Below are 24,610 nucleotides of genomic sequence, written 5' to 3'. Positions count from 1 at the left end.
TCGAATCTGTACTGCTATCTACCAACGACTGCTGTTAAAAATCTTGAATTGTTTCTGCATTCAGTGCAAGGTTCCCCTCCGCTGCACTCATCATAGCTTCCCCATTGTAGCATTCCGAAACCTGGAGGGAATTATGAATTACCCTGTATTCTCAATTGTGAATGTTGATATACTTCAGGACAAAAACAGGCACCAATTTCTCCACTGATGCTTATTGACAGTTTATTAAAAGATTTTTCACTGCTTTTCTTTTAGCTGAATTGAATATTATTTGCCTCTTAAGATTCTGGTCTGATTTGGGGTTATGATATAGATATACTTTTTATTAAGGTCAAATATGTTCCGTTAATGAACCGACAAATTCAGAGGGTGATTAGTAGGCATCAAGAGGAACAAAAGTTGCAATTGATCATGGTGTCGCAAACCATGTTGAGAGGGTGGAAATCACGAAAAATGCATGCAGGTTTCGACGTCAGGCTGGAACACAACAAAAAGTACAATAATAACCAGGATTACTTATTGCAAGAGTTGTTGGAAGTGGTGACTGCTGACATCATTGCAAGTCTACAATGCATAAAAATGATTCCCAGACATGCTTGAAGATACTAGGTATGCTTTTGATGTCTGCCGCAGAGACAACAATCTGCACGCTATGAGATCCTCGTGTTTTCACAAGCGTTGCATAAACGAGTGATTTAAGGTGACCCCATAGGAAAAAGTCACATGGATTGAGATCTGGTGAACATGGAAGCCAAGCCATGGGTCCTGCGTGTCCGATCCACCTCCTCCTTGGGGATGAAACATCGAGGTGATTACGCACCTCGCGGATATAGGTGTTGGTACATCCACTGTGCAAAGCATCCATTGCCATCTGCTCGACCATAAATCATATGCATATCAGCGTATTCTTTGTTCATCTATCCCGATACTCATTGAAACAGACAACTAACTGCTACATGTGCTTACTACCACAATAGCGCTAATTTATGTCATCCGCAGCGCATGTGTTTCACGACGCTGCTTACGTCAGATATGGTGAGTGAACCCATGAAAGCATTCAGAAATCAACTGACATCCACCTTTCGTCTCCTCTGGACTCAGAGCCTTCATGCATTTTTTGTGATTTTCACCCTCTCAACATGGTTTGCGACACCATGTTCCATAGCAATTTTTGTTCCTCTTGATGCCTACTAACAACCCTCTGAGTTTGTCGGTCCATTAACAGAACGCCCCGTACATAAGAAATATAAAAAGAATCCTCACTCTGTACTCAATAAATTCACATTATAAAATATTTTAATCACATGAATAAACCGAGATACAACAACATAATTAAATTAAACAACAGCATACAAAACACCTTTATAAACTGACAGGTTTCAACATGTTTAGTTATTTCACAGACAAAACTCACAACATACAAACATGAATATATATTATAATTTGGCATTAAAAAGTAACCGTTTTAATGTTTCCTGGCTTCACACTAGGGTTTCTATTAATAAATTAAACATTAAGTACAAAAAACTAAGACAGCAATAATGCATGACTATTAATTTTTGATTTGCATAGACATCATATTTCATTTCTGCTCACAAACGTTATTTAAAAAATTAATTTTACTGAAATGAATGACTAAGAATGTAAGAAAATTAAAAATTATTTCAACTATTACAACTTGGTTTCTGAGAGTCTGGAAAAAAAAACTAGAAGTTCAAACCTTCAGCTATACATAAACTGCTCAGCAGTAGAGAAGAAAAGAAAAAACAATGTGGGGTGAGAGTCAAGCAGACACTTTCAATGCATTTTCAAAACACACTGAAATCAATTATTTAACAAGAAAAATTGATAACTTATTTCAAATAAGCTCATCAATACACAATATAAGAAAAGCATAAAATATATATGCACTCGTACTCAGGATTAATTAATAAAATCTCCAGAACAAACAATAAATCACAAGTTATAAAATGGCAGGTTAAAAGCATATTATATAGCAATAGATATATGGAATCTTGATTACATCGAGAGCTTGAATATGTAAGCAAATCATATAAGCTATAAAGTTACCCTGTGAAAAAACCATTTCCTAAACACGAGAAACCACACATACACATATGGATTAAAAATAATGTAATTGTTCCCCACAGCTGCTACAAAACTTTGTTGATTATTAATAAACAAAGTATACTATATGACCAAGGAATGATTAGAAAAGAGGACAACTGGGAAATGTGATGCCAAAGTTGAGCAAAGAAACAGTATAACAACTAATTTTTAACACTCATTTAATCCATGACACGAAACCATATACTTTCATGAGCAAAACCAGCTTAAAAAAGTTTCAATAAAAATTTTAAAAAGTTTTATAAAGAAAAACCTAATGAGGTATAAAAACTGAGAATGTGTCAAAATTTAATGCAAGAAATCCTGCTTCTTATAAAATTGAAAAACAGAATTCTCTTTGTGAATTCATAAATAAATTAATTAAATCAACACGTGCATACACTACCCAGAAATGAAATATATATACATACTCAGATCTTATAAAAGGTGACAAAATGTCTTAGAACATGTGTTCCAATTAATATATATATATATCAAAAATACTTTCTTGATCACTTCAATGTATCACAGCACTGAATTTTATTAGATTTGTATTTATAGTCTGTGCTGGGTGATATGATAAAACGCAAACCACACAATTTTTGAAAACCACTAGTGAATAGCGAATGCAGCAGCATCACAAAAAGAGTTTATTATTAGCGAAGCCTTATTTTATTATGAAAAATAAATTAGAGTGTCATTAGTAAACATAAGATGATGATGATGATGACACTTTAACCCAATGAAGGAAGAATTCATTAATTCTATGTAAAAAATTGATTTATATAAAACAATATAGAAATTCTCAAAGATAATTAGACTATGAAAATAAAATATGATATTAACATTTTGTACTTTAGACCAACTGCTGGGAAATTTCCAAAAATACAAACACCTTAATCAGCAACATATCACCCAAATTAGTATTCATAAAATTTGGCTACACATCTGAAACCAGAAAAATATCAGCTGTGGATTTTTCTCAGACAAATTCATCCATAAGGCTATAACTTACAAAAACATATACATATGTTTAGCACATAAATCCAATCTAGTATAAAAATGGCAACAAGTATGTTTAAGTGTTACCATACATCATGCTTGATATAAAAATATATGTAATACTCATACATATATATCCAACAAATCACTTCACAAAAGAAGTCCATCACAGCCAAGAGTACACTGTAAAAACTCTTATCAAAAATCATAATAAAATTGATAAATAAACAAACTGATATACATCCATACAATTTTTAATTAAAAAAAAAAAACTATTAATCATTTTATAAACCTGACTACTACCACAATAGAAAAGATATTGAAAATATTTTCCACACTCTTCCCCCCCCCCCTTCAATGCTCTATTTGAAATATATAAAATTTTCAATGAAATATTGAGATAGAAAAAAAAGTCATATATAATCAAAATTTATATAACAACTAGTTTTGTATGATTTGATCAGCTGGGAAGTTATTTTCTTATCCCATGGAATGCTATCCATATTTTTTAACCCTTTAAGTGGCATTAATGAGATATCTCGCCTCCTTAAAAGTATCTTAATTTAGCATTGACAAGCCCAGACATTTTGTAAAGTTGTTTTCTCAATGGAACTCTTTTCCTTATACCTTTTAGTTTGCACCTGCTGAAAATCTGAAGAATACCTTTTCATCAAAAAAGATATGGCATTTTGAAGGAAGATTAGTGATTTCTGTTTGATGCAAAAAGAGTTAACGAGAATGCTAGCCTGGGTTACAGGTGTACCACAAAATTAAGTGACAATCACAAGAATATTGAACAAATATTTTCAAGGACATGAGATATATTTAAAATTTACAAAGCACAATTATAATCATGACCAAAAAAAGGTAATTTAAAACATTTGTTAACATGTAACACAAGAATACATATTTTCTTGATGTTCCAAAAGCATAGCTCTTGCACGTATTTCACTCTGATATAGGCAATTTAGTAAATATAAGAAATGTGCATCAATAATTTTTCACAAAATATTTGGATTCCAGAACACTCAACAAATAGCTATTTCTCGTGTATCATCCATAAATTTCCATGATGCAAGTAAAATTTCTATTCAACTATTATGAATAATATTTTTTTAAATATATTTCTTGGCCTATGCAACATAGCACTTACATTTTTAAAAGCATAATTTTGTAGGCTAGTAGGGACACTGATACACTATGTTAATTTTTGTTTCATAAAACACAATTATTAAGAAATTTATATGAAAATTATGAGCAGTTTAACATTCAAATATCAACTAATTTAGTAGAATTTATTGTATAGAAATGTTCAAGAGATTAGTCCTTAGTAAGCATTTTCTAAGAAATACAGTGATCTCTCACTTATACATTTCTTTCAGTTAGGGGTCATTCAAGTATTACGTCAGTATCGATGGGGGAAGGGGTTTCCAATTTGCTGACTTTTGATGGGGGGGGGGGTTGGATGATGCTTACGTCATCGACCACCCTTTATGAAGATATGAAGTATTCTTAATGACATCTTATTTGGTGCACCAAAAACGGAAAAAACGTTTCGATAGTTATTGGACAACTGAACTTACATTCTACCTATTGATAAGTCCCCTACAGAGCCAATTTAATGATCTCTAAATGTTTCACGGATCCTTCATGTGCTCTGGAGCTGTGCCACGCATCACTCAAGTGATCTGTAATTATACCACGGATCACTTAAGTAATCTGGGAAAGTTTCGTGGGTAATTTGAGTGATGTAGAACCACACTGGGGGCTGCTTAAGTGCTCTAAAACTGTGCCACATGTCACTCAAGGGATCTCATAATGTGCCACGGATCGTTTAAGTGTTCTGTAACTGTGTTGCGGGTTACTTAGGTGATCTTTGAATGTGAAAGTGATCGTTGAGGCCTACATCAGTGATCCGAAAATGTGCCACTTGAATGCTCTGGAATTGTGCCACGGGTCATTTAAGCGATTTGTAAATGGGCCGCTTAGTTCATTTTTACAAAATTAAGTTTGAGGGGGGCAAGCCACATCAGATAACCTTCAGAGATACATTTGGTTCGCGGGTCAAAGGTTTACCATACATGGCTTAAAGGGTGAATCAGTTTTTAAAGAGAAATTTTGAGTTCTTACCCTTCAAATAGCATTGAAATTAACAGAAATCAACTGTAATAACATATAAAGTATTTTCTTTCGAAATTTTAATCAAAAAAAAAATTTGTTATATTTTTTGAATTAAAAAAAAAAAATTTCGTTTGGGGAGGGGGAGGCGCACAAGCCCGTATGCCCCCTCCCTCGTACGTTTCTGATCCCATCAATATGCGTTAGGAGGTTGGGGGCAGTGATGACGAAATTTTGCTGACAAAGGGGGGGTCAGAGTTTTGCTGACTTTTGCTGACAAGGGGGAGGGGGTCAAAAATGGCTAAAAATTTCTTTATGTAATACTTGAACGGCCCCTTATGACATGATTTCCTGCACTCCCAGTCAAAGATACCGGTAAATAATGCTGTTCTTTTATACACCTCTCTCACTTATGCTTTTTTTTCCTTGTTCCCTTGTACTGATGCATAAGTGTGAGATCACTGTACTTGTGCATAGAATGGAAGATAACAGTGATTAAATTAAAGTTAAATTTCATCTTAAGACGGTGCAGTGGATACACATACCTGGTGCTTACATTGAACAACATTTCTTGCGTTTTCTTTTTTCTCCTTACTGTGGTGCTCATGCTCTGGGTAGATCAAGAAATATATCAATGCTTCTATTTCACTTTTATGCAATACTTGTGCACCCCCATTAGCATACATATGGTAAATGTAAACTTATTTGAACTTCTTCAATGCCATTTCAAGACTTTTAAAGGCAGACATGTAGCTAGAGACAAGAGAAAACAAATACCACACTCTACCTCAAAACTTTTTTTGCTAGGAATACACCTACACCCCTAATAGCATTGCAGGGTTAAAGAAATAGCTATTTATCTTCACATGACGTATTTTGATTGAATTCGATAATGAATATTAGGAAACTAAAATTTGCATTTATCGAGTGCATGGCTAAAAATTGGTAACAATAAAATTTTGATTACGCTCCATAACATCAAACATTCTTATCAAAAATACTGAACATGATCTAAGATTTGCTCATTCTGCATGATTAACTAATGCTCAAATTTGTTCATTTAAAGCACTTTGCAATTAGAAAAAATGTATTATCATTAGAAGTGGGAATGTGATTTCAATAAGATTAAAGTAAGAAATGGGCAAATACATAAATTGAGATGATCCAGTAGTGATTACTAAGGAATGTGGTACGTTCTGAATGTATTTTGGTATACCAAACCATTATATGATTATGCATACTATGCAAGAAACCCTTTTTCCCAATTGTTTGTAGTAACTTGGTGACGTTTTAAACTATGCTGCAAAGTAACAGATAAGGGTAATGTACCATCCTGTGACTGACCCTCTACAGGAATATCTAACAAAGTTTTTTCTTCTTCTGTTCCTGCTGCTCGATTAATGTATCCCCCAGATTCATCTATAGAAAATCGAACTCTGGATGTGCTGCCAGAACTTTCATCACTAGGTGTTCCTAATCCATCAGTAGGAGTAGTTCTTTGTGAACTTGAATTTGAAAAAGCAGCCCATCCTTTAGGAGATGTTCGACCAAGGGAAGACTTTCTTGGTAAAGGTGGGAGACGTGTAACTGATATGTCCAGAGTAGCAGGGCGATCAGGAGGCAACTCTTGGCTTTTACGTCGGTGTAAGCTGTGATGAGATAGATTAGAAGTGTTTGATGAATAATTAAGTAAACGGTGGCATGTCAGTATGTCTGCATCAGTTTCATCATCATGAAAAGAAGGATTAATATTTGAAGAGGAAGTATTTGAGGAATTTGACACATTTGATGGAGTACGTTTATGACCATAACAGCGTTGAGCAGTTCGTGTAGGTACTAAGCCTATGTGAGAAATCTGAGAACCAGGATTATCGTATGCAAATCCTTCAGGCGACCAATCTGTGTATGCTTTTTCAGTATGGCATGAATCTGAATTGCTATACAATGGATCAGAAACACAATGCATTTGTGTATTTCTACCACTAGATTGAGCTGTATCTGGATGACTGAAAATTTCTGAACTGAAGTATTCGGCATTGGAAAATTCATTCAAATATCTTTCAGCAATGGCAGAATTAGAGTCCCAGTTTGGAAGTGTTATGCTTGAATTCAAACCGAATACTCTGTCAACATTTGTACCAACTAATTTATCGCTAGGATTCATGGTATGACACTGATTTGAACTTGGACTTGTATCACTATACTTTGTTGGCTGGATGCCAAATTCCAAATTGAGACTTGGGCGAAAATGCTTGGTTTGACCATGGTAAGTGTTATGGGGATAGCCTGACGTAGTCGAAAACTCATAATCCGTCCCCAACACATATGGTGTTCCTAAAAAAAGTAAAAAACAGTTAAATATGCATATAGAATAACAGATAAATTATAATCTATATAAAGAGTTTAAAAAATAAAAAAAACACAGGAAAAATTATGTATAACAGCTCTAGAAAACTTGTGCATGAACAAGTATGTTTTTTATATACAAAAAATAATTGCAAACCCCAGAGTAACAAAACACAATTCATACATTTTCATTGTGTGACAATAAGATAAACTTTAGGAGAGGTGAGATAATTTCTCCATGAGCAAAAGTTTAAAGGTACACACACACACACCTCTTTTAGTATGATTGCAAAACAATATCTGGTTACAAATGAAAAGATGAAAATATTTTTTTTGTTTAAAATGCAGGCAAAGCTCGAGTGATTTTTTTTTTTTTTTTTTTTTTTTTTTTGACTTAAAGAAAGATATAGTCCGAAGAGAAATTTATTGAAAACATATAGTGTCTGGTCTCAGATTTAATGATAAAATTTAGGTATCATTGCTTCTGAAATGTGTTGGAAGTGGGTTTTCTATACAAATACAACGCCACAACAGGCAAAATGCCCAACGAGGTGGCTGAGAAAAAGATGCCCATAACAAACATAGATGTTATATATTTCAAAAATACAGCAACCCAATTAAAAACACAATAACAAAAATTATAAGCAATATATACACATGATACAATGCCCATAAAGAATATTATGGTTGTCTTATTCTAAGTATGTATAGCTTCTCGATTTACCCCAACATGTTTATCGTATTTCTTTTTAAACGTGTCAATTGTGTTACAATTTACTACCTACGAGGGTAAGCTATTCCATTTATTAACAACCCTGTTAGAGAAAAATTCCCAGCGACACCATAACCTCGCATTGTCCCTTACCATTCGATACTGGTGTCCCTTTGTAAAAGCAGTCGATTGGCGGTGTACTAAAAGTTTATGGTCCATCCTATCCATCCTGTTGAAAATTTTGAACACTTCGATCATATCTCCCAGACACCTGCGCTCATCCAATGTAAACATATTTAAAAAATGTAGTCTTTCTTCATAACTCAATGCCCGTGTGCCAACAAGGACACACGTAGCTCTTCTCTGCTTCAACTTTTTTTTAAATTTATTTATTTAAAGTTATTCTACCTTAAAAACATAGGAAACTTCAGTAATTAACCAGGTGATGAATGTCCAACACTCAAACGTGCATTTATCATCAACTAATATTATAGTACGATTGGCAGGGAAGTGTTTGTATACCACCTACATTTAAAAAAAACAGAAGGGGCTGTGTGATCTAGGTTACAGACATATCATACGTCAGTGGGGTGAAATGGCAAATGAGAGAACAGAAGAAATAATCTATTAAAATAGTAATAGTTATACACAGTTTAGAGAATTTAATTTCCCACATAAAAATCTTCATGTTTGCGATAAATACAAATTCAGGGGTCTGCCCAGCCAAAATTTGGATTCGTTTTTTGGACCCTTCACAAAATTCTGGTTCTTAAAAACTGACCCTTTATAAAATAAAATTTAACAAAACCATAAATTTGACATTGCATCTCTTTAATCAACTAGATTGTCTTGCTTTCCGCAAAATTACTTACATTTCACAAAATTAATGACCATTTTAACAAAAATAAAAAGCACTTTCAAAAAAATAGGACCGTATGAAAAAAGTCTGGACAGATTTCCCCCCCCCCCCACACACACACATGAAATGCACTTTTTCATAAGTACCATCATATGTTGAATTACAAATATTTTCTTTTCTAAAATTTTTATAACTTTATAATTATTTTTAAGAATTTTATAATCTTATCAATTAAACATTAGATATTATTGTGAAGAAAAAATTGTAACTGCATTAAGAAGAAATGTACAAAAAATTTTTTATAAAAACTCATTTGAATTTTTCAAAGTTAAAATCTCAGGATAAAAGTAATTGATTAGGCAGCAGCTTTGAATTTGACGAAAGAACTGAAAATTATCTTTTAGGGCTAAATAAGCTCTCCAGCTATGTTATGAGAAATTATAGTATTTTTATATAATTAAAGCTGTAATCTTTAAAATCAAGTTGTTTGATGTACTATAGTACGATTTGTTATTTGTATACCTATTTTAAATATTAACGATGTAGAAAACCTCTGTTGTATGTTCATGTTCAAAAGTTATTCACCTATAGCAGAGTAGAGTATAGTTCATACTACAGCAGAGTTCCCCAAACTCTTTGTTTCAGCGCTTCTTCAGAATTTTTTTTCTTTCCTTTGCCCCTCCCAACTCAAGCCAACCCAGAGTTCAATGTTATACCCATATCTTCTACTGCAACCATTCTATTGTCCCTCCATTCCCATTTTGGGAAACACTGTACTAGAGTCTACAGTCATTTTTTGTAATTTTGTAATAATTTGTTAATAAAGTGAATAATATATTAGTAAAAATATTGTACTGTAATCCAGTCGACTTTACACCATTGCTGAAAGAAGGATTCAACGTTACCTAGCAGCTATTCTGAAGTTTTGAATATTTTCACACAGTTTTGATTCTGCTTGACAGGAGATATCATAGGCCAACTCATATATTTGAGTTATTTATGTATCTGCTGTTCGCTAAAAATATTTGTGCTTCTCAATTTCAGCTGGAACTTTTGTCAAGAGAAGCAAATTTTCAGTCACAAAAATGATGGATGCATCAGTAACTCAAATGCATGAATTGATCGATAATGTGTTGAGCAGAATTGGAACTGTTTGGAAATATTCATTAGAATAGCTGCTAAGTAATGTTGAATCCTTTTTTTCATCGTTGGTTATGGGATTTCTATTCTGAGAGGGATCAATTAAAGTTTCTATATATGACTAATTCAATATTCTCTTTCTACAGCCTATCTTGACACTTACATTTTAAATTCTTTTTCATTGTCTATTGTTTATTATATTTATTTTATTTTTGCCATTTTATTTGTTATTTTTTATTTCTTTTTGAAAAAAATTGTTTCATTTTAACATAAGTTTTTAATCAGTTATATAAACAGTATAATTTAAATCAAATAATAAAACTACAAATCAAACAATAATATGAATATTTTAAATTGAAAATATAACAATGTTAGCTAATGAAATTTCAATTAAAACTATCATTATTAACTCACCCTTATCTTTTGACCACCACTGTTTATCGTCACTTTCTTCTTCTGGAGAAACAGGAGAAAGTCTGGGGTGAAATGTGGAATATTTAGCTTGTCTTACGTCAAACCCTGCAGCAACAGATGCAAGCATTGTTCCTATATTTCCCAAAGCAGAGCCCAACATTTTACGAGGTAGAGAAGTTCGTTTTATAGCATCAGACATAGATCCATTATGTTGCAAAGATGACCATGCAGAAGTAAAGTTTTCAGCTTCCTGCCCAACTAAATTTTAAAATGAAAAATATAAGCAGCATAACATTTAATCTCACACTTGAAGATTAATGAGAGAAAAGAATGAAAGCACAAAAAATATTAGGCAGTTGCACATGAAATGTTTAACTTTGGAATGAAGCGGTTTGCTTTTTCTCAGATGTTTTCCTACACAATTGTTTTTATTTATTTACTTCACAAATACAAGTATATAATACACAAATACCAATATACAATACAAACACTTTGTAGTCTCAAGGGACTGAAAAGAGCTCCCAGCAGATGTAAAGGAATTAGTTTATTGAATATTTTTCAGCAACAGTGTTATCATATTGATTAAATATGCTTCAATGTATTTTCATTTGTATATTTTTAAATAAAAATTCAGAATTAAAAACTACTTATTGTGAAGCTCAATAAAATATATCATGCATCATTTTGTTATTGTACTCTTTACGTGTACTATGTTCACACACAAATTGTTTTTATATACTCTTACAATACATTCATCAAAATGGTTTCATAATCTATGCTTCTAACAAAATCAAATATTATATGTGATTCATGTTTTTTATTATTATTAAGTCAATTTCCAGTTTCCGCTGGAAATTTGTTAATAACCTGCTGGGTGCTAAACAAAAAACAAATATTCTCCCTTATCATGTTGAACCTCAAAACCTTGTTAATCAGTTCACACTTTATTAATGTCTCATCAAATAGAGAAGTTTTGGAGGATGTTCATAAACAATATATTCAAAACATCAGTAACTCCATTCTCTTTCTCTCAGATATTGCTGAGATAAAAAAATCTAAAAACTTCAGTTATGTCTTCTGATTCAATTAATGTAAAAGTTTTAAATATATCCCGGATAATGTACTACAGCTATTTTCCAGGCTTATCAATGATAGTTTGGAAAATTGAATTTTTCTAGACTTATTATAAAAAATGTCGTCATAGTCCCAATCTATAAAGCAGGTGACCCATTATAGACCCATTTTGGTTCTTTGTGCAGTATCAAAAATTATGAGAAAAAGACTTTTCATATTTAAATGCCCATAATTTATTTTCAAACAACCAACACAGGTTTCTTCCAAATAGAAATATGGAAACTGCTTTTTTTTTAATTTAGTAACTATTGTTGATAATATAGACAAATCAAATAAAACAATAGCTATATTCCTGGATATACAGAAATGTTTCAAAAGCATTGGGTGACCATACCATTTTACTTATTAAACTCTTCAACTGTATGGAATTAGAGTTAATGCTTATAGCCTATTTAAATCATACTTTAAGAACAGGATCCAAAGAGTTAAATGTGGTAAATACATTAATACTCTGATGTCCATGAAGAAAGGAATTCCTCAAGGATCTATTTTAGGACCACTTCTTTTTACTATATTCATCAATGGTTTATGTAACCTTGATTTATTCGCTAAAATTATCACATTCGCTGGTGATACTGCACTACTTTATTTAGCTACAGATCATCAATCTTTAACGAACACCATAAATCATGACTTAACTAAAGTTTACAACTGGTTTTCTGCAAATGATAGAGAAATCAGCCCTTTAAGGAGTTTTTAAAATTTTCCTGATCCGCATTACAACTGCCACATTGGAAATAAAAGCATATTGAGAACCCAAGCTATTTCGGGGTGAACAAAATAATGCCGATCTAGTTTGATGAGATCCCTCTGGATTGCCGCTGTAAGGGTTAACGTATTGAAAACAAAGGTACAAAAGCCCCATTTGAGAAAGTATGGCACCACCTACTGAACACAAAACATGCTGAATGCTGGGCACACACACAAACACACTTGAGTTTCACCAACACAAATCTGACAGCATCCATATTCAGGTGTGAAAATATGTGGCAGCTAAATGGTGACAGATCAGAGTGGTGGACCAACAGGGAGGGAAAATAAAATCATTCTACCAGGAAATCGCTTCACAAGGATTTATATGAAATCCTTGCTCCTGTGAATAAGGAAAATAAATGTCAGAGAGTGTGTACTGAGAGAAGAGAGAGAGAATCTCATTTGCTTTAAATTTAAATCAAAAGATATTATTGAAAGAGCTAAGATTTTTTTAAAGAAATGAAAAAATCAATCAAAAGGGAATTTATAGATTGACTTATTAGTAAATATATAAATGTGTTCCCCTAACTTTTAATTACAGTAGATCCTGTTTATAACGCTTTTCAAAAAACGTAAGCAAGAAAATACTTTAAACGGGTAAATAAGAATTATTTAAAGTTGGGACCATGAAAATCAGTTGCACTAAGTGGAAAAATGTTCTAAATGGGAAGGTTAAAAGCCGGATCAACTGTATATTTGGTTTAGACTTGTTATATGTGCTACATTCCATATGTTAAATTCTCATTATGGGCTTCTTTGTAAGCTTTTCCTACTAGTTGACAATGAAAGTAAATGAACCTCTGGATAGAACATGTTTTTAGAAATGAATCATTTGATTCACAGAGATACCTTTTTTCCTACCCAGAACATGGCCTGCTGCTCTGTCTCAATGAAGAGATATAAGCACGTGATGAAAGACCTGGGGCATGCTGAAAAAAAAAATTCATAGAGCTACCAGTGAATTATGGGGAGGGGGGGGCATACTTTTTTTCAAGATAATTTTTTTCGAGAGGGACCCACTTTCACTCAAAAGGGACCCAGATTTTTTGAATACCCTGGGTCCCTAAAGTACCATGGCATCTCTGGATACAATATTATTTTTCATAGCCAAAACTGCCCACATAACTTTTCATGTACATGCTCATCTTTAAAACAAGTATCTTCATTAAGTATCTTGGATAAAAAGTTAAAATGGAAACACATACAATCAAAACTTCGATACACCCTATACAAATTCAATTATCTTAAGCAATATGTAAATCGACTTTTCCTATTGTCATTTTATTATGCTGTTATTCATTCACGTCTATTATATGGCCTGACTGTGTGGGGAAGTGATTACATGAGTACTTTGTGCCCCATTATTTTCAAATACAAAGAAAAATAATTCGAATGCATATTATTTCTCGTAGGCTTATTCTAAGACCGGCAATTTTCTCATTTGGAAATGAAAAACAAATACATGATCTTGTACACAACACTAGTTTCCTTGGAAATTTCACAGAGATAACTGAATTCAAATCATTCTTCAACATATAAAGGTTAAGGGCCCTTTCACACGGAGCGGATATGGACGCAGGTCCAGAAGAAGTTTTAACAATTGGTATATACAGAGCATTTCAGACGATGTGGAATGCGCCCGCACCTTTGAAGTGTTCATGTGGGTCCGGATGGCATCCACATGTATCAAAACTTACTTGTGGGCTCCACATCCACACATACAAGTTTCGTACATTAGGTTATTTGGAGCTATTCACACGACGCGGATGCGGGTCGAATTATTCAACATCTTTGGCTACTTTTTCAAGATGATTTTGCATGGAATTTTTTTAATTATTTGACATAAATATAAAAACACCATATGAAGGTCCCTGTGCATCAATAGGATGTACCCACATATATGTCTATCCCTCCGTTTCCTTCTGAGATAAAGAAGATATAGCAACTTTAACTGCCTTTTGTCCATACTTTACAATTTTATATAATAAAACCTGCCAACAACGAACACTGACGGGACCAAAATTATAAGCCGTTCTGTAATTCATTACGAATATAATTGACTGAATACTTTAATAACTTTTAAATTTAATTACAAATTTTTAATTTTCTCTTTTTAAATTTTTAAAATTATTTTAAAAATATAAATATTTAAAATTGTTTTAAATATTTATTTTTTTTATTTTTAAAACTAAATACTTTTATTAAACAACGTTATCTATGTACGGCGTTCACTCAGGGCTGGATTAACACGTTTGAAAGCCCTAAGCACTTGAATAGTTTTGGTGTGTGTGTCCCACACCCAATACCTACATATATACGTTACATAATATTGAGTCTATAAACTTAAAAAAAAATTGAAATTTTATATTTCAGAAGTGACTAATCTAAGGATGGGATTTCACTCTAAAAGGTTTATGAAAGTTATTTTATAAAACTTGAAACAAAGCAACCAATAAATTTATTGGTTACATTTGAGAAAATGCAACCGATCAGCTTATTGGTTGCATTTATAAAAGAATTATAAAATTTTTATAGTGTAATCCAGGCTTAACACAGAATTGTGATGTGAATATTTCCAAGCACAGACATTTTGAAAGTCTTCACCCCTCCCCCTTTTCCTACTTGCAAAGTCTTTGATATCTCCTGATTTTTTTTTTTTTTTTTGGTACATCATTGGATGTGTTTTTGGAATTTTTTTTCATATTTCCTAAAAAGACAGATCTTAGATTTTTTTTTTCAAAACCTTTTGAAAATATTTTGAGATATATTCTCCCATTGACTAATTGTGACGATCAAACTGAAAAGGCATCTTTATGTTAAGATTAAACTATTAAGATTATTCTATGGGGCTCTAGATTAAACCACCAAAGAATAGCTCTAGGCTGCCTATGAGCACTGAATCAGGGGTGAAGGAGAAAAATAATTACAAAAATTGGGGGAAAAAAGTTTTTATGCAAAAATTTCAAACTAAAGATTTTTTAGAACTTTAGTGCTCGTGTGAAAGGGCATGCGGATCTGGGATCTGGACCCACGTCCGCTCAGTGTGAAATGGGCCTAAAGGTTCTCTACCCACAGGCAGGAAAAAGAAAATAAAATGTTTTTTCAGAAGAAATAGAAAAGAAGTTAAGAGCTGGTATATTGGCTTTGATTTCAACAATGGAAAAAAAGGAGGGTCTCTCCACTTTAGATCCCTTCATCTATTTACTCAGAGGGCAGATTGTTTCTTGGCCAACATTGTAAAATCCCACCATTCAACTGATAAGACATTTCTCTCAGTAGGGGATCTGGAGGTAAATGCTGATAAGGATTTTTTTTCCTCTTACTGGGGATCAGAAAAATAATCTTCCATGGAAAAAAGTGAAGGTAAACCATTTGAATGAAATTTATCCTCTGATTTTTCCCCCCTTCAAATTTTCCCTGACTTTTGACAAATATTTCATATTTTCCCTGACTTTCCCTGACCGTTTTCTGATTCCCTGACTTTCCAGGTTGCTGGGAACCCTGTCTATGGAGGTCTCAGGGGGTCTCACATAAAAATCCCAAAAATTTTTGTTGCAGGTTTCCCACCATTTTGAAAAAGAAGTCTGCCATATTAGATTTTTTATGCGGTCAACAAAGACAGCTAATGCAGGCAAGGCTGTAGCAAGAGGGGGGTTTGAGGGTCTGGTCTCCCCACTGAAATGTAAGAAAATGCTTAAAAAGAGCAGAAAAGATGGCCAAATCTATTGTTATATCACTTTGGTCCCTCCCCCAAAATGCAAGTAGTCACCCTCCGAAAGAAATTTATGGCTACGTTCCTGGCTGCAGGCAAAGTATTGGGCCTAGAGCATTCACCGTTTCATTAAAATGCATATAAAAATGTTATGTTTTAAATATATTATAACAAGTTTGGTTTGTAGCATTTTAGAAAAATTATTGGAGCTGAAATTGTGTGTAATTTTGCTACTTTTTGGTTCTGAAACCAAAGTTGTTTTTCAATAACATTTAAAACACAAAATACTTAAAAGACTCATCAGACAAAATTTGTAGAGTATAAAAAGTATAACAGAACTGACATAAAGTGATATTTCTAGATACAAAAAATTAGCACTCACGAGCGTTTGGATAGGGTATAGCATATAGGACTATGTTAAGCAAGGTCTGCGTAGGGCTTCACTCCACATTTCAGTGGCCTACCTAAGCAAATGCATTAACTATTAAGTTTTCATTATTTTCTATTTGTATACTCATATTTTAAACCTATCAGTAAATGAGGGGGGTGCATTTTATTTTTTACTTATGAAAACTAAAGAATAATAGAAATAATATATTCCTTTATTTGGTGCTCTTTGTAAAACAGACAAACATTTGTAAAATTGAAAGAGACAACTACACAAATTTTCAGTTTTCGAAAGGTTTTGATATTTAATTGACTTTTAATAAGTCTTCAAATAATTACACTTCACATCTAAGTCGTTTATGTTGTGCAGGCAGCGAATTAAATTTGGTGATATCTTCAAATTCTTTTGCGTCTGGAGTATTGCAAGTTGGTTCATCAGTATCAACATATTAGGATTCATCAATTGTTCGTAAGCTATTACTGCACCCAGAATCAGCACACTGACCACACATAGATGAGCATTCAAGTCTGCTTTTTTTCTTGCATTCACAGTTTTTTTCACATGAAGTGTTGCAGTTATATATAACCAATTTCAGAATGCTTTCTGAAATAACCTCTCTAATTATTGGAGCAGGGAGAAATTAACCATTATCTAGCTTCCAACCACATTTCTGTTAGTGGTAGATCCATATACCTTCACTACTGTACCTGTAGATATACAAGATATGAATGCTGGCGTGCTGTGTCAGAGGTAGGAGGGAGTACTGCCAAATTGAATGTACTACCGACTTTCTGCTTGCTACAGTTATTAAATAGATATGATGCCTTGCTTTGTCAGGATCAGATTGCCCTTTTACCCCATACATAGCCAAGAAGAACTTTTTTCCAGCTGCTGCAATTGAGTTTGAAGAAGAAGCGTAATTAAAGAAATTCATCTGATTACGAAGATTTTGGTCTGTAAAAAGCAATTTGTAAGCATTCTTTTTCCCTTTTCTGAATGGAGCAGAGGTGAAATTCAGTAAATGCATGTAGAAACAACATGCTGTCTTTCATATCTCCTAACTGGTTCTGTATGTGCTGAATACTGTATTTACGATCATGTTTTCTTTTCTTATCAGGCATTACCATGAATAATTCCTTTATTGCATGAGTGATTAACAATGCAGAGATTGGTATCTTCTCCCACAAGTACTGATGGACCTGATTCTGCTATTTTAATTGCTTCTGATGTGATCAAAGTGCCTGCATCACCGACTGCTTGGTTAGCATTGCATCCTGCGACTTGAAGATAATTTTTTTAATAGACTAATGAATGATGCTTAGTTTTTCTAATTTGACAGAAAATTATATATATATGTTGGGATATGAACACATCATTATTTTCTGCAACGTTTACATCAATTGATGTTTTAAATCCTTCTCTCTGTATGTGCTCAACATCTTTTACGCTGGGGCCTCCTTCATGGCTTCCTTCGTCAAATATTAAGTAGCATCTTCCATAGTGTTGCAATGTATAAGCAATGTGCTGGTTACATATTTCTTTATAAGTTACTATACATTGCCATACAACTATATGTAACATATGTCCACCATCCATTATGTATATACAATTATTGGGAATAGAAAATTCACTTTCTTAAACACTTTCCGGAACACTAACAAGAGATGATTTTGTGCCCTTCCGGATTGATTTACCATCAAACAGGGCGGATTGTGAAAAGCCAGTTCATACATGGCAAACTGTTAGCTAATTCTTCATCCGTTTCTATTGTACACAGCATTCTATGAAAGAGTTTATTTGAGTTGACTACAATTTCTTTGTTATTTATGTTCACGTCTTTCATAACCGTGGCTAGAGACTTTGCCATGTCCTTGCACTGGTACTGGACATCACTAAAGAGCTCCCCAATACTCTTGTTTGGAGAAAATAGTTCAATTTCTACAGTTCTCTCACAGTTTATTGAACTGTTTCCAATTATTCCGGTGGAGAATGAAATCAGCTGAAGGGAAAGAATTTGAATGGGTGTTGGATTGCAACCACTGTATAAACTTGTTGATGTCTACATGTCCTGATCTTGTCTTGATGTTCTCAAATCTGCATGCTGTTCTCAGGATGCACCATGAACTCTGGTAAAGTCTTTTACAGCACCGACAACTCTTGAAATGAATGGCATAGTGTGTATTCACTTTGCAAGTGTGGATACAGATAAACCATGACCACGAGTTGAATCAAATTAGCTCTTCATTTGACACATCAGGACTTGCTCTATGGTTATATCTGACCAGATACTTGTCCAGAATTTGCATGACCTACGGATACTATAAAAGCCTTGTGTAGCAAAAGTTTGAAATTCTTTCTTTTTTTTCAGATCAAACATTTCTTGAAGATAAACTGCACATATTTTGCGTAACTGAAGCAGCCAGCTGCATGAAAGAATGGCAGCATTTGCTGCACACTGTAGAGATGTAGCTGTCAATTCCAGCAATGCTTGGCGCTGATAAAGAGACACATTATTTTCACTATATTTATGTACTGGGTCCAATGTTTCACTGTACGTCCTTTGTTAATTTTTCAATAATTTGAGAGTCAAAAACATTTTCAATGGTAGATGTGCCATTGAATAGTGAATTGCATCACTGTTTTAAACTTACAGATAAGGTTTCATTAACTTTACTCAAGAAGAGTAATTAAATAATGAAGGGTTAACAGGTGGACACGAACTGCTCTTGGGTAAGCTCATCCTTTAAACATAAAAGATACACTATTCTTTGCGTGAACTTCCTGATACGGGTTTTCTAAACCACTGTCACTCATGAGTTCACCAATTGTGCCCAAGTAGGAAAACTAATGACAAACTATCAGATTTTAAGAACTTTCAGAAGAAGCTGCGAGAACTATATCCATCGCTTTTGCATACAGTGACTGGTCATATGCTACCATGACATTGCTCTGACAGTTTTCCTTTCCTTCTGCTGCTTGGAGTAGTAATGAGGTGAATATTGTGGAAAGATTATTTGGATCAGAGTTAATAAATGACTTTGGAAATACAGTGGATACTCTAAACAGTTTATTACTGTAATGAATTTAGAAATGGGTTACCTTCTGGGTGAGACAATACTAGGGAAAGACCAACGTGTGTAGTTGGGTCTACACAGGGGGGGTGCCCTAAAACTGGTTTTCTAGCTACTCTTTTCGAAAAATCAAGTGACGTCACCCGATTCCTCACGCGACCGTCTCCCGTTGGAACACTGAGTAAAATTACTGTTTTTTGATAATTTTTTTTGCATAGTTCTAATTCACAAAACTCTATCATTCTTTCAGAGTAGATGCCACAAATACCGCTGATTATCAAAATATATTTATTTTTTATTTTTTTGAAAGTTTTTTTATTTTTGATAGATTTTTTTCCGACCCATGTATGCAATGTTAAATCAATGGGAAGTATGCACGTTTGTAAAATCAAAAAGGGAAACGGAAAGGGAATTATCAGAATGGGGAAAAACATTTTTCTAATAAATGATGGCCTTTTGCAACATTCAGTGGGAATGTATAAATTGGAATAAGTTATGTTTTCATCTTTTTCTTATAACTCGGCCTTACATTCAGAGCCGCAACTAGGGGAGAGCAGGCGGGTTTGGTCTGGGGGGGGGGCAAATTTCCTCCTTTCACCTCTCCTTCAATCAACATTACAAGCAGGGCCGCAACTAGATGCTTGGTCACCCGGGGCAAGTGCGCATTTCAGCGCCCCATTGTAATGTTGAAGGAGAGGTTTGGGAATAAAATTTACGCCCCCTCTGGTCCAGCGCCCTGGGCCATGGCACCCACATCCTGGAGTGGGACCCCTAGGCTGGAGTTTGCGGACCCCCCAACCAGACTTTCATGGGCCCTTTTATGTTGGATTTATAGCGTGAAAAACAAAAAATAATTAAAATCGTCCCAGGGACCCAGGGCTGGAGCCTTGCCAGCCCACCCCTTGTGGGGGGGGGGCACAAGGGGTGAGCTCTCATGCCCTGGGCATGAGAACCCACCTGCCCCCCTCCCTAGTTGCGACCCTGATTACAAGGGAACACCAGAATATGTACTTGCTTGGCTGACCAAGCATCGGTTGCCCACATTACTTGTAGAACATAGATCAGGGCCTGATTTCTGCATGGGGAAGTGAAGCATTTGCTCTGGGACAGGACTGCAAATAGATACTTGGTCAGTCGGAGCAAGCAAGTATTTTGGCGTCCCCTTGTAATGTCGAAAATTTAGCCCAGGATCCGGAGCACCAGACCCACCCGTTCCCCTCCGGGTTACGGCCCTGCCCAGGAGTTCCAACATTTAAACAACATGCGTTCACTGATTAACAAAACGTCTTTGATCCAGGTCACGGATAGCCCCCATGTCTGATTTGGGCCCCGACATGGATGTTCAAACTCTTCAGTTTGCGGGCCATATGACAATGAAAACAGGGATAAAATTAATTTCAAAATGTTTAATTGATGCTTGAATAATTTCTGCATAGTTACTACTGCATCACAATCATTAGTGCATTATATAATATAATTCGATTTCGCATACGTGTTACCCAGGCGTGTACTCTTTAGCTGCGGGCCACAAACTCTCTCTCTGATACAATAATCGTGTTGTAAGCACTAGGTACTTTCTTAACAACACTTTTTCGCGAGCTGTACGGAATCTCTTGTCATCCTACCACTATGGGTGGGGGACTGGTTGTCCCGTATATACAGGACTCTAGCCCTTATGCGGGAGGGGCAGTGGTTGTTGCATTGCATATTTATTAATTATGGGGGGGGGGCTCACTCCCTTAGTAAAATTTATTAGGGAGGGGCTCGAACTGCCTCAACCCCAGGTTCCAGTGCCTATGGCCCGGGGGCAGGACCGGATTTAGTCATTCAGCTGGTGCAAGAACAGTTTTGCGGTCCTGGTGATAGGGGTTGGGCCCAGAGGTTAACTAATTTTTGCTCTATAAAACTATGCAAAAAAATTCATGAAAAACCAACAATTTTACATTATGCTCCCGTTTCAGTGGGTCACATGAGGAATCAGGTGACGTCAAAACCAGTTTCATTCTGAAGCGCGCTTGCTAATACTTAACCTTATATATTCTAGAAACCTTGGGTCTACACACATTGGTCTTTCCCTAGTAGAGTTCATTTGTTCCATGAGACCGCTACAGCTACACCGAGGTTGAATATACACACACGATCCTGCCATCCACAAAGAATCAACAGAACAGAAGAAGAGACAACAATTCAGAAAAAAAATACCAAAATTACTATTTCAGCACGAAAAATTTTTCCAAAAAGTTGCAAACCCAAACTTGTTATAATACATTTAAAACACATCATTTTTATGTGCATTTTAAAAAAGAATGAACGTTCTAGGCCTAATAGTTTGCCTGTAGTAGCTGTTTTTGTTAACCGTGGCAAAAATCCAATATGACCGACTTCTTTTCAAAATGGCAGGATTTTGGAAATGGATGGAAACCTGCAGCAGGATTTTATAGGATTTTTATATGAGACCACCTGAGACCTCCACAAACAAATCTCATTCGGTTCTGGCTTGTTATTTTGAATGTCTGAGTTGGCCTAATTTGACTGTACTAATATCAGTATCTTATACAAAAGCACTGTATCATCTGAAAAGATTATCTGTTTTCCACTAAATCGCAAGTTACGTAACTCATCTATATATATTAAAGATAATGTAGGATCCAGAACAGAACCGCAAGGTACATCTTCTTTCACTGTGCTTTCACTACTTTGCACGCGCACGTTTTTTTAAACATGTTTATTTAGATGACATTTCTCTATTTTTATTTTTTTGAAATCTATATTGGTTAGTGAGAAATTTTTTTGTCAACAAATACAGAGAAAAACTGCATCCAGCTGGATTCAATGCATAAAAAATTGGGAGTTATAATAAAAACTGGCCTAGATTGGTAAGCAGTGATTCAGTTTTACACAAGTTTAGCTATGTAGTTAACCATTAAGTTTTACCAAGGAGTAAATCAATGATGGTTGGAGCCTTTGGATCATTTTTCATAGGAAAAAGATTTAATAATGAAGCAGCCAACAATGCTTTGAGGACAACAAAAATGCTTTTGAGAAGCTTCTTCAGTCCAGAACATTTGATTTCTTTGAAAATAGTGTTAATGTCCAGAAAGACAAGAATGGACTCGGATACATCACATCACATGACTGTCAGATGAATCCACTCTTTTTTTATGCAAAGTGATTTTAACAACCAGTTGATCTACTGTGCATCAAATCTTTTATGTTTGACTTTTGAAGCACTATTTCTAGCATATTAACTTGTAGTGACAAAGCAGCATCCCAAATAATTACTATAATTTACTTTTTAACAACATCATCATCACCATGTAGTATGTAAGTAAACATGGGATAAAAAGCAGCATGTGCCATGGGGTTCTGTGTTGAAATGTTGTACATTAAATACTTTGTTTAGCATTAAATTTTTTCCATTTGTTATCATTAGAAGGTGAATTCAAGCACGTTAAGTAAGACATAACAACTGATATACACACCGACTTACTCTCTCTCTCTCATTATATTTTCACATACATACTGTTCATAAGCTACATACTATAGTTCATAAGCAGATACACACTCCTTGAATGGGGGGGGGGGGGATTACAGAAGGTGTGTATAGTGAAGGAAGGGACAAATGTACTCCTCCACCTATGGCAAATAATACTTTTTCATTGAACGAGGGCATCCCCACCCCAGGATCTGCCATGTAAAAGCTGCAGCTAGGTGTACTTGAATACAGAAAAGAACTATTCTCAATGTTTTCCCCTTGGTTTAATATGTCCTGGTAAAATTTCTATCCAACTTCATTTGAACGGTTATCTTCTTTCAAATGATAAATTATTGATACAATATACATGGAAAACTGGCTATATGAAGAGATATTGATGTTTAGGCGAGGAAAATTCATCTCTGCCCTCAAAGGGACTCGAACTCTAGTCTCTTATATGCTGGACAAGAGAGACTGGGTATGAGTGGCAGCATCAAATATCAACAATATCTAAATAGAATAATAATAATGAATACAACTTCTTCACCTCACCCCGCATCCTCAAGAATCTTAGGTATGATAACTCCAGAATGAATCCTACACTGAATGATCTTTACTTTACTTAAATTTGAGCTAACATCATATATTCTTTCATGCATAAAATTTTTATAGATGTGTTGTCCTTTGCATCATGCTCAAACATTTCTAATATTTGCTGAAGAATAATGATGAGTTTATTGCTTAGTACAAAATTTCCATAGTTATATATGACTTTAATTCATAGCAAATTTTACTCAGATCAATAATTTTTTTTGTAAATGAAAAACAAACTTACCGCTTTCACTTAATCCATATTGAGACGCAGCTAATAATGATAATGGTGTTTGGGACTTTTCAAGATTTGGAGCACTTTTTGACCAGCGTTTATTCCCATCAACAAGTAACATGTGTCGAGAATGGCACCTTTCCCGCTGATGAACTGAGCTAGGGCCCCATGTTTTTCCTTTTAACCCATTTGACGGCACTGCAAGTAAAATACAGCACCAGTAATAATATAATTTATCAAAATAAATAAATGAGCTTTCAATGCATATAGCATTTCATTTGAATTGTATATTATAAAATCAAATTCAAATATTGGTAGCATGAAATACAATGGCAAGCTTCATAGCTTCATATGAACAAAATATTTTGTCTTCCTCTAAAGACTAATATCTGGAAAAAAAAATTCACAACAATTTTCTTAATGAATAAATAGTTTTTAAAAATACTTGCCTTAAAAGATATATTCTTGTTTTAAGGAATATAATACAATTTATTCAGTATATGTATATATATATCAATATTTATTTAAAACAACCAAATTTTAGAAAAACTATT

The 24,610-nt window shown here is 34.3% G+C and overlaps 1 protein-coding gene across 1 annotated transcript in view; it reads right to left on the bottom strand.

The window, feature by feature from the left end:
* Positions 1–1,278: 1,278 nt before the first annotated feature.
* Positions 1,279–24,610, bottom strand: part of LOC149072874 (mitogen-activated protein kinase kinase kinase 10-like) — a 76,320-nt gene continuing 52,988 nt past the window's right edge. Inside the window, exons 7-9 of the mRNA XM_089246680.1 lie at positions 24,066–24,254; positions 10,698–10,955; positions 1,279–7,560 (exon numbers count right to left, since the gene is read on the bottom strand). Coding sequence (XP_089102806.1) covers positions 6,467–7,560; positions 10,698–10,955; positions 24,066–24,254 — 1,541 coding nt within the window. The 3' untranslated portion in view covers positions 1,279–6,466. The remainder of the gene's footprint in view (positions 7,561–10,697; positions 10,956–24,065; positions 24,255–24,610) is intronic.

The sequence above is a fragment of the Pholcus phalangioides genome, unplaced genomic scaffold (genome assembly GCF_987345545.1).
Source record: "Pholcus phalangioides strain wild (caught in Gottingen) unplaced genomic scaffold, Ppha-v1.0 ptg000017l_1, whole genome shotgun sequence".
NCBI lineage: Eukaryota > Metazoa > Arthropoda > Arachnida > Araneae > Pholcidae > Pholcus > Pholcus phalangioides.
The sequence above is the reverse complement of the archived record's forward strand: the minus strand, read 5'-3'. Positions and strand labels throughout refer to the sequence as shown.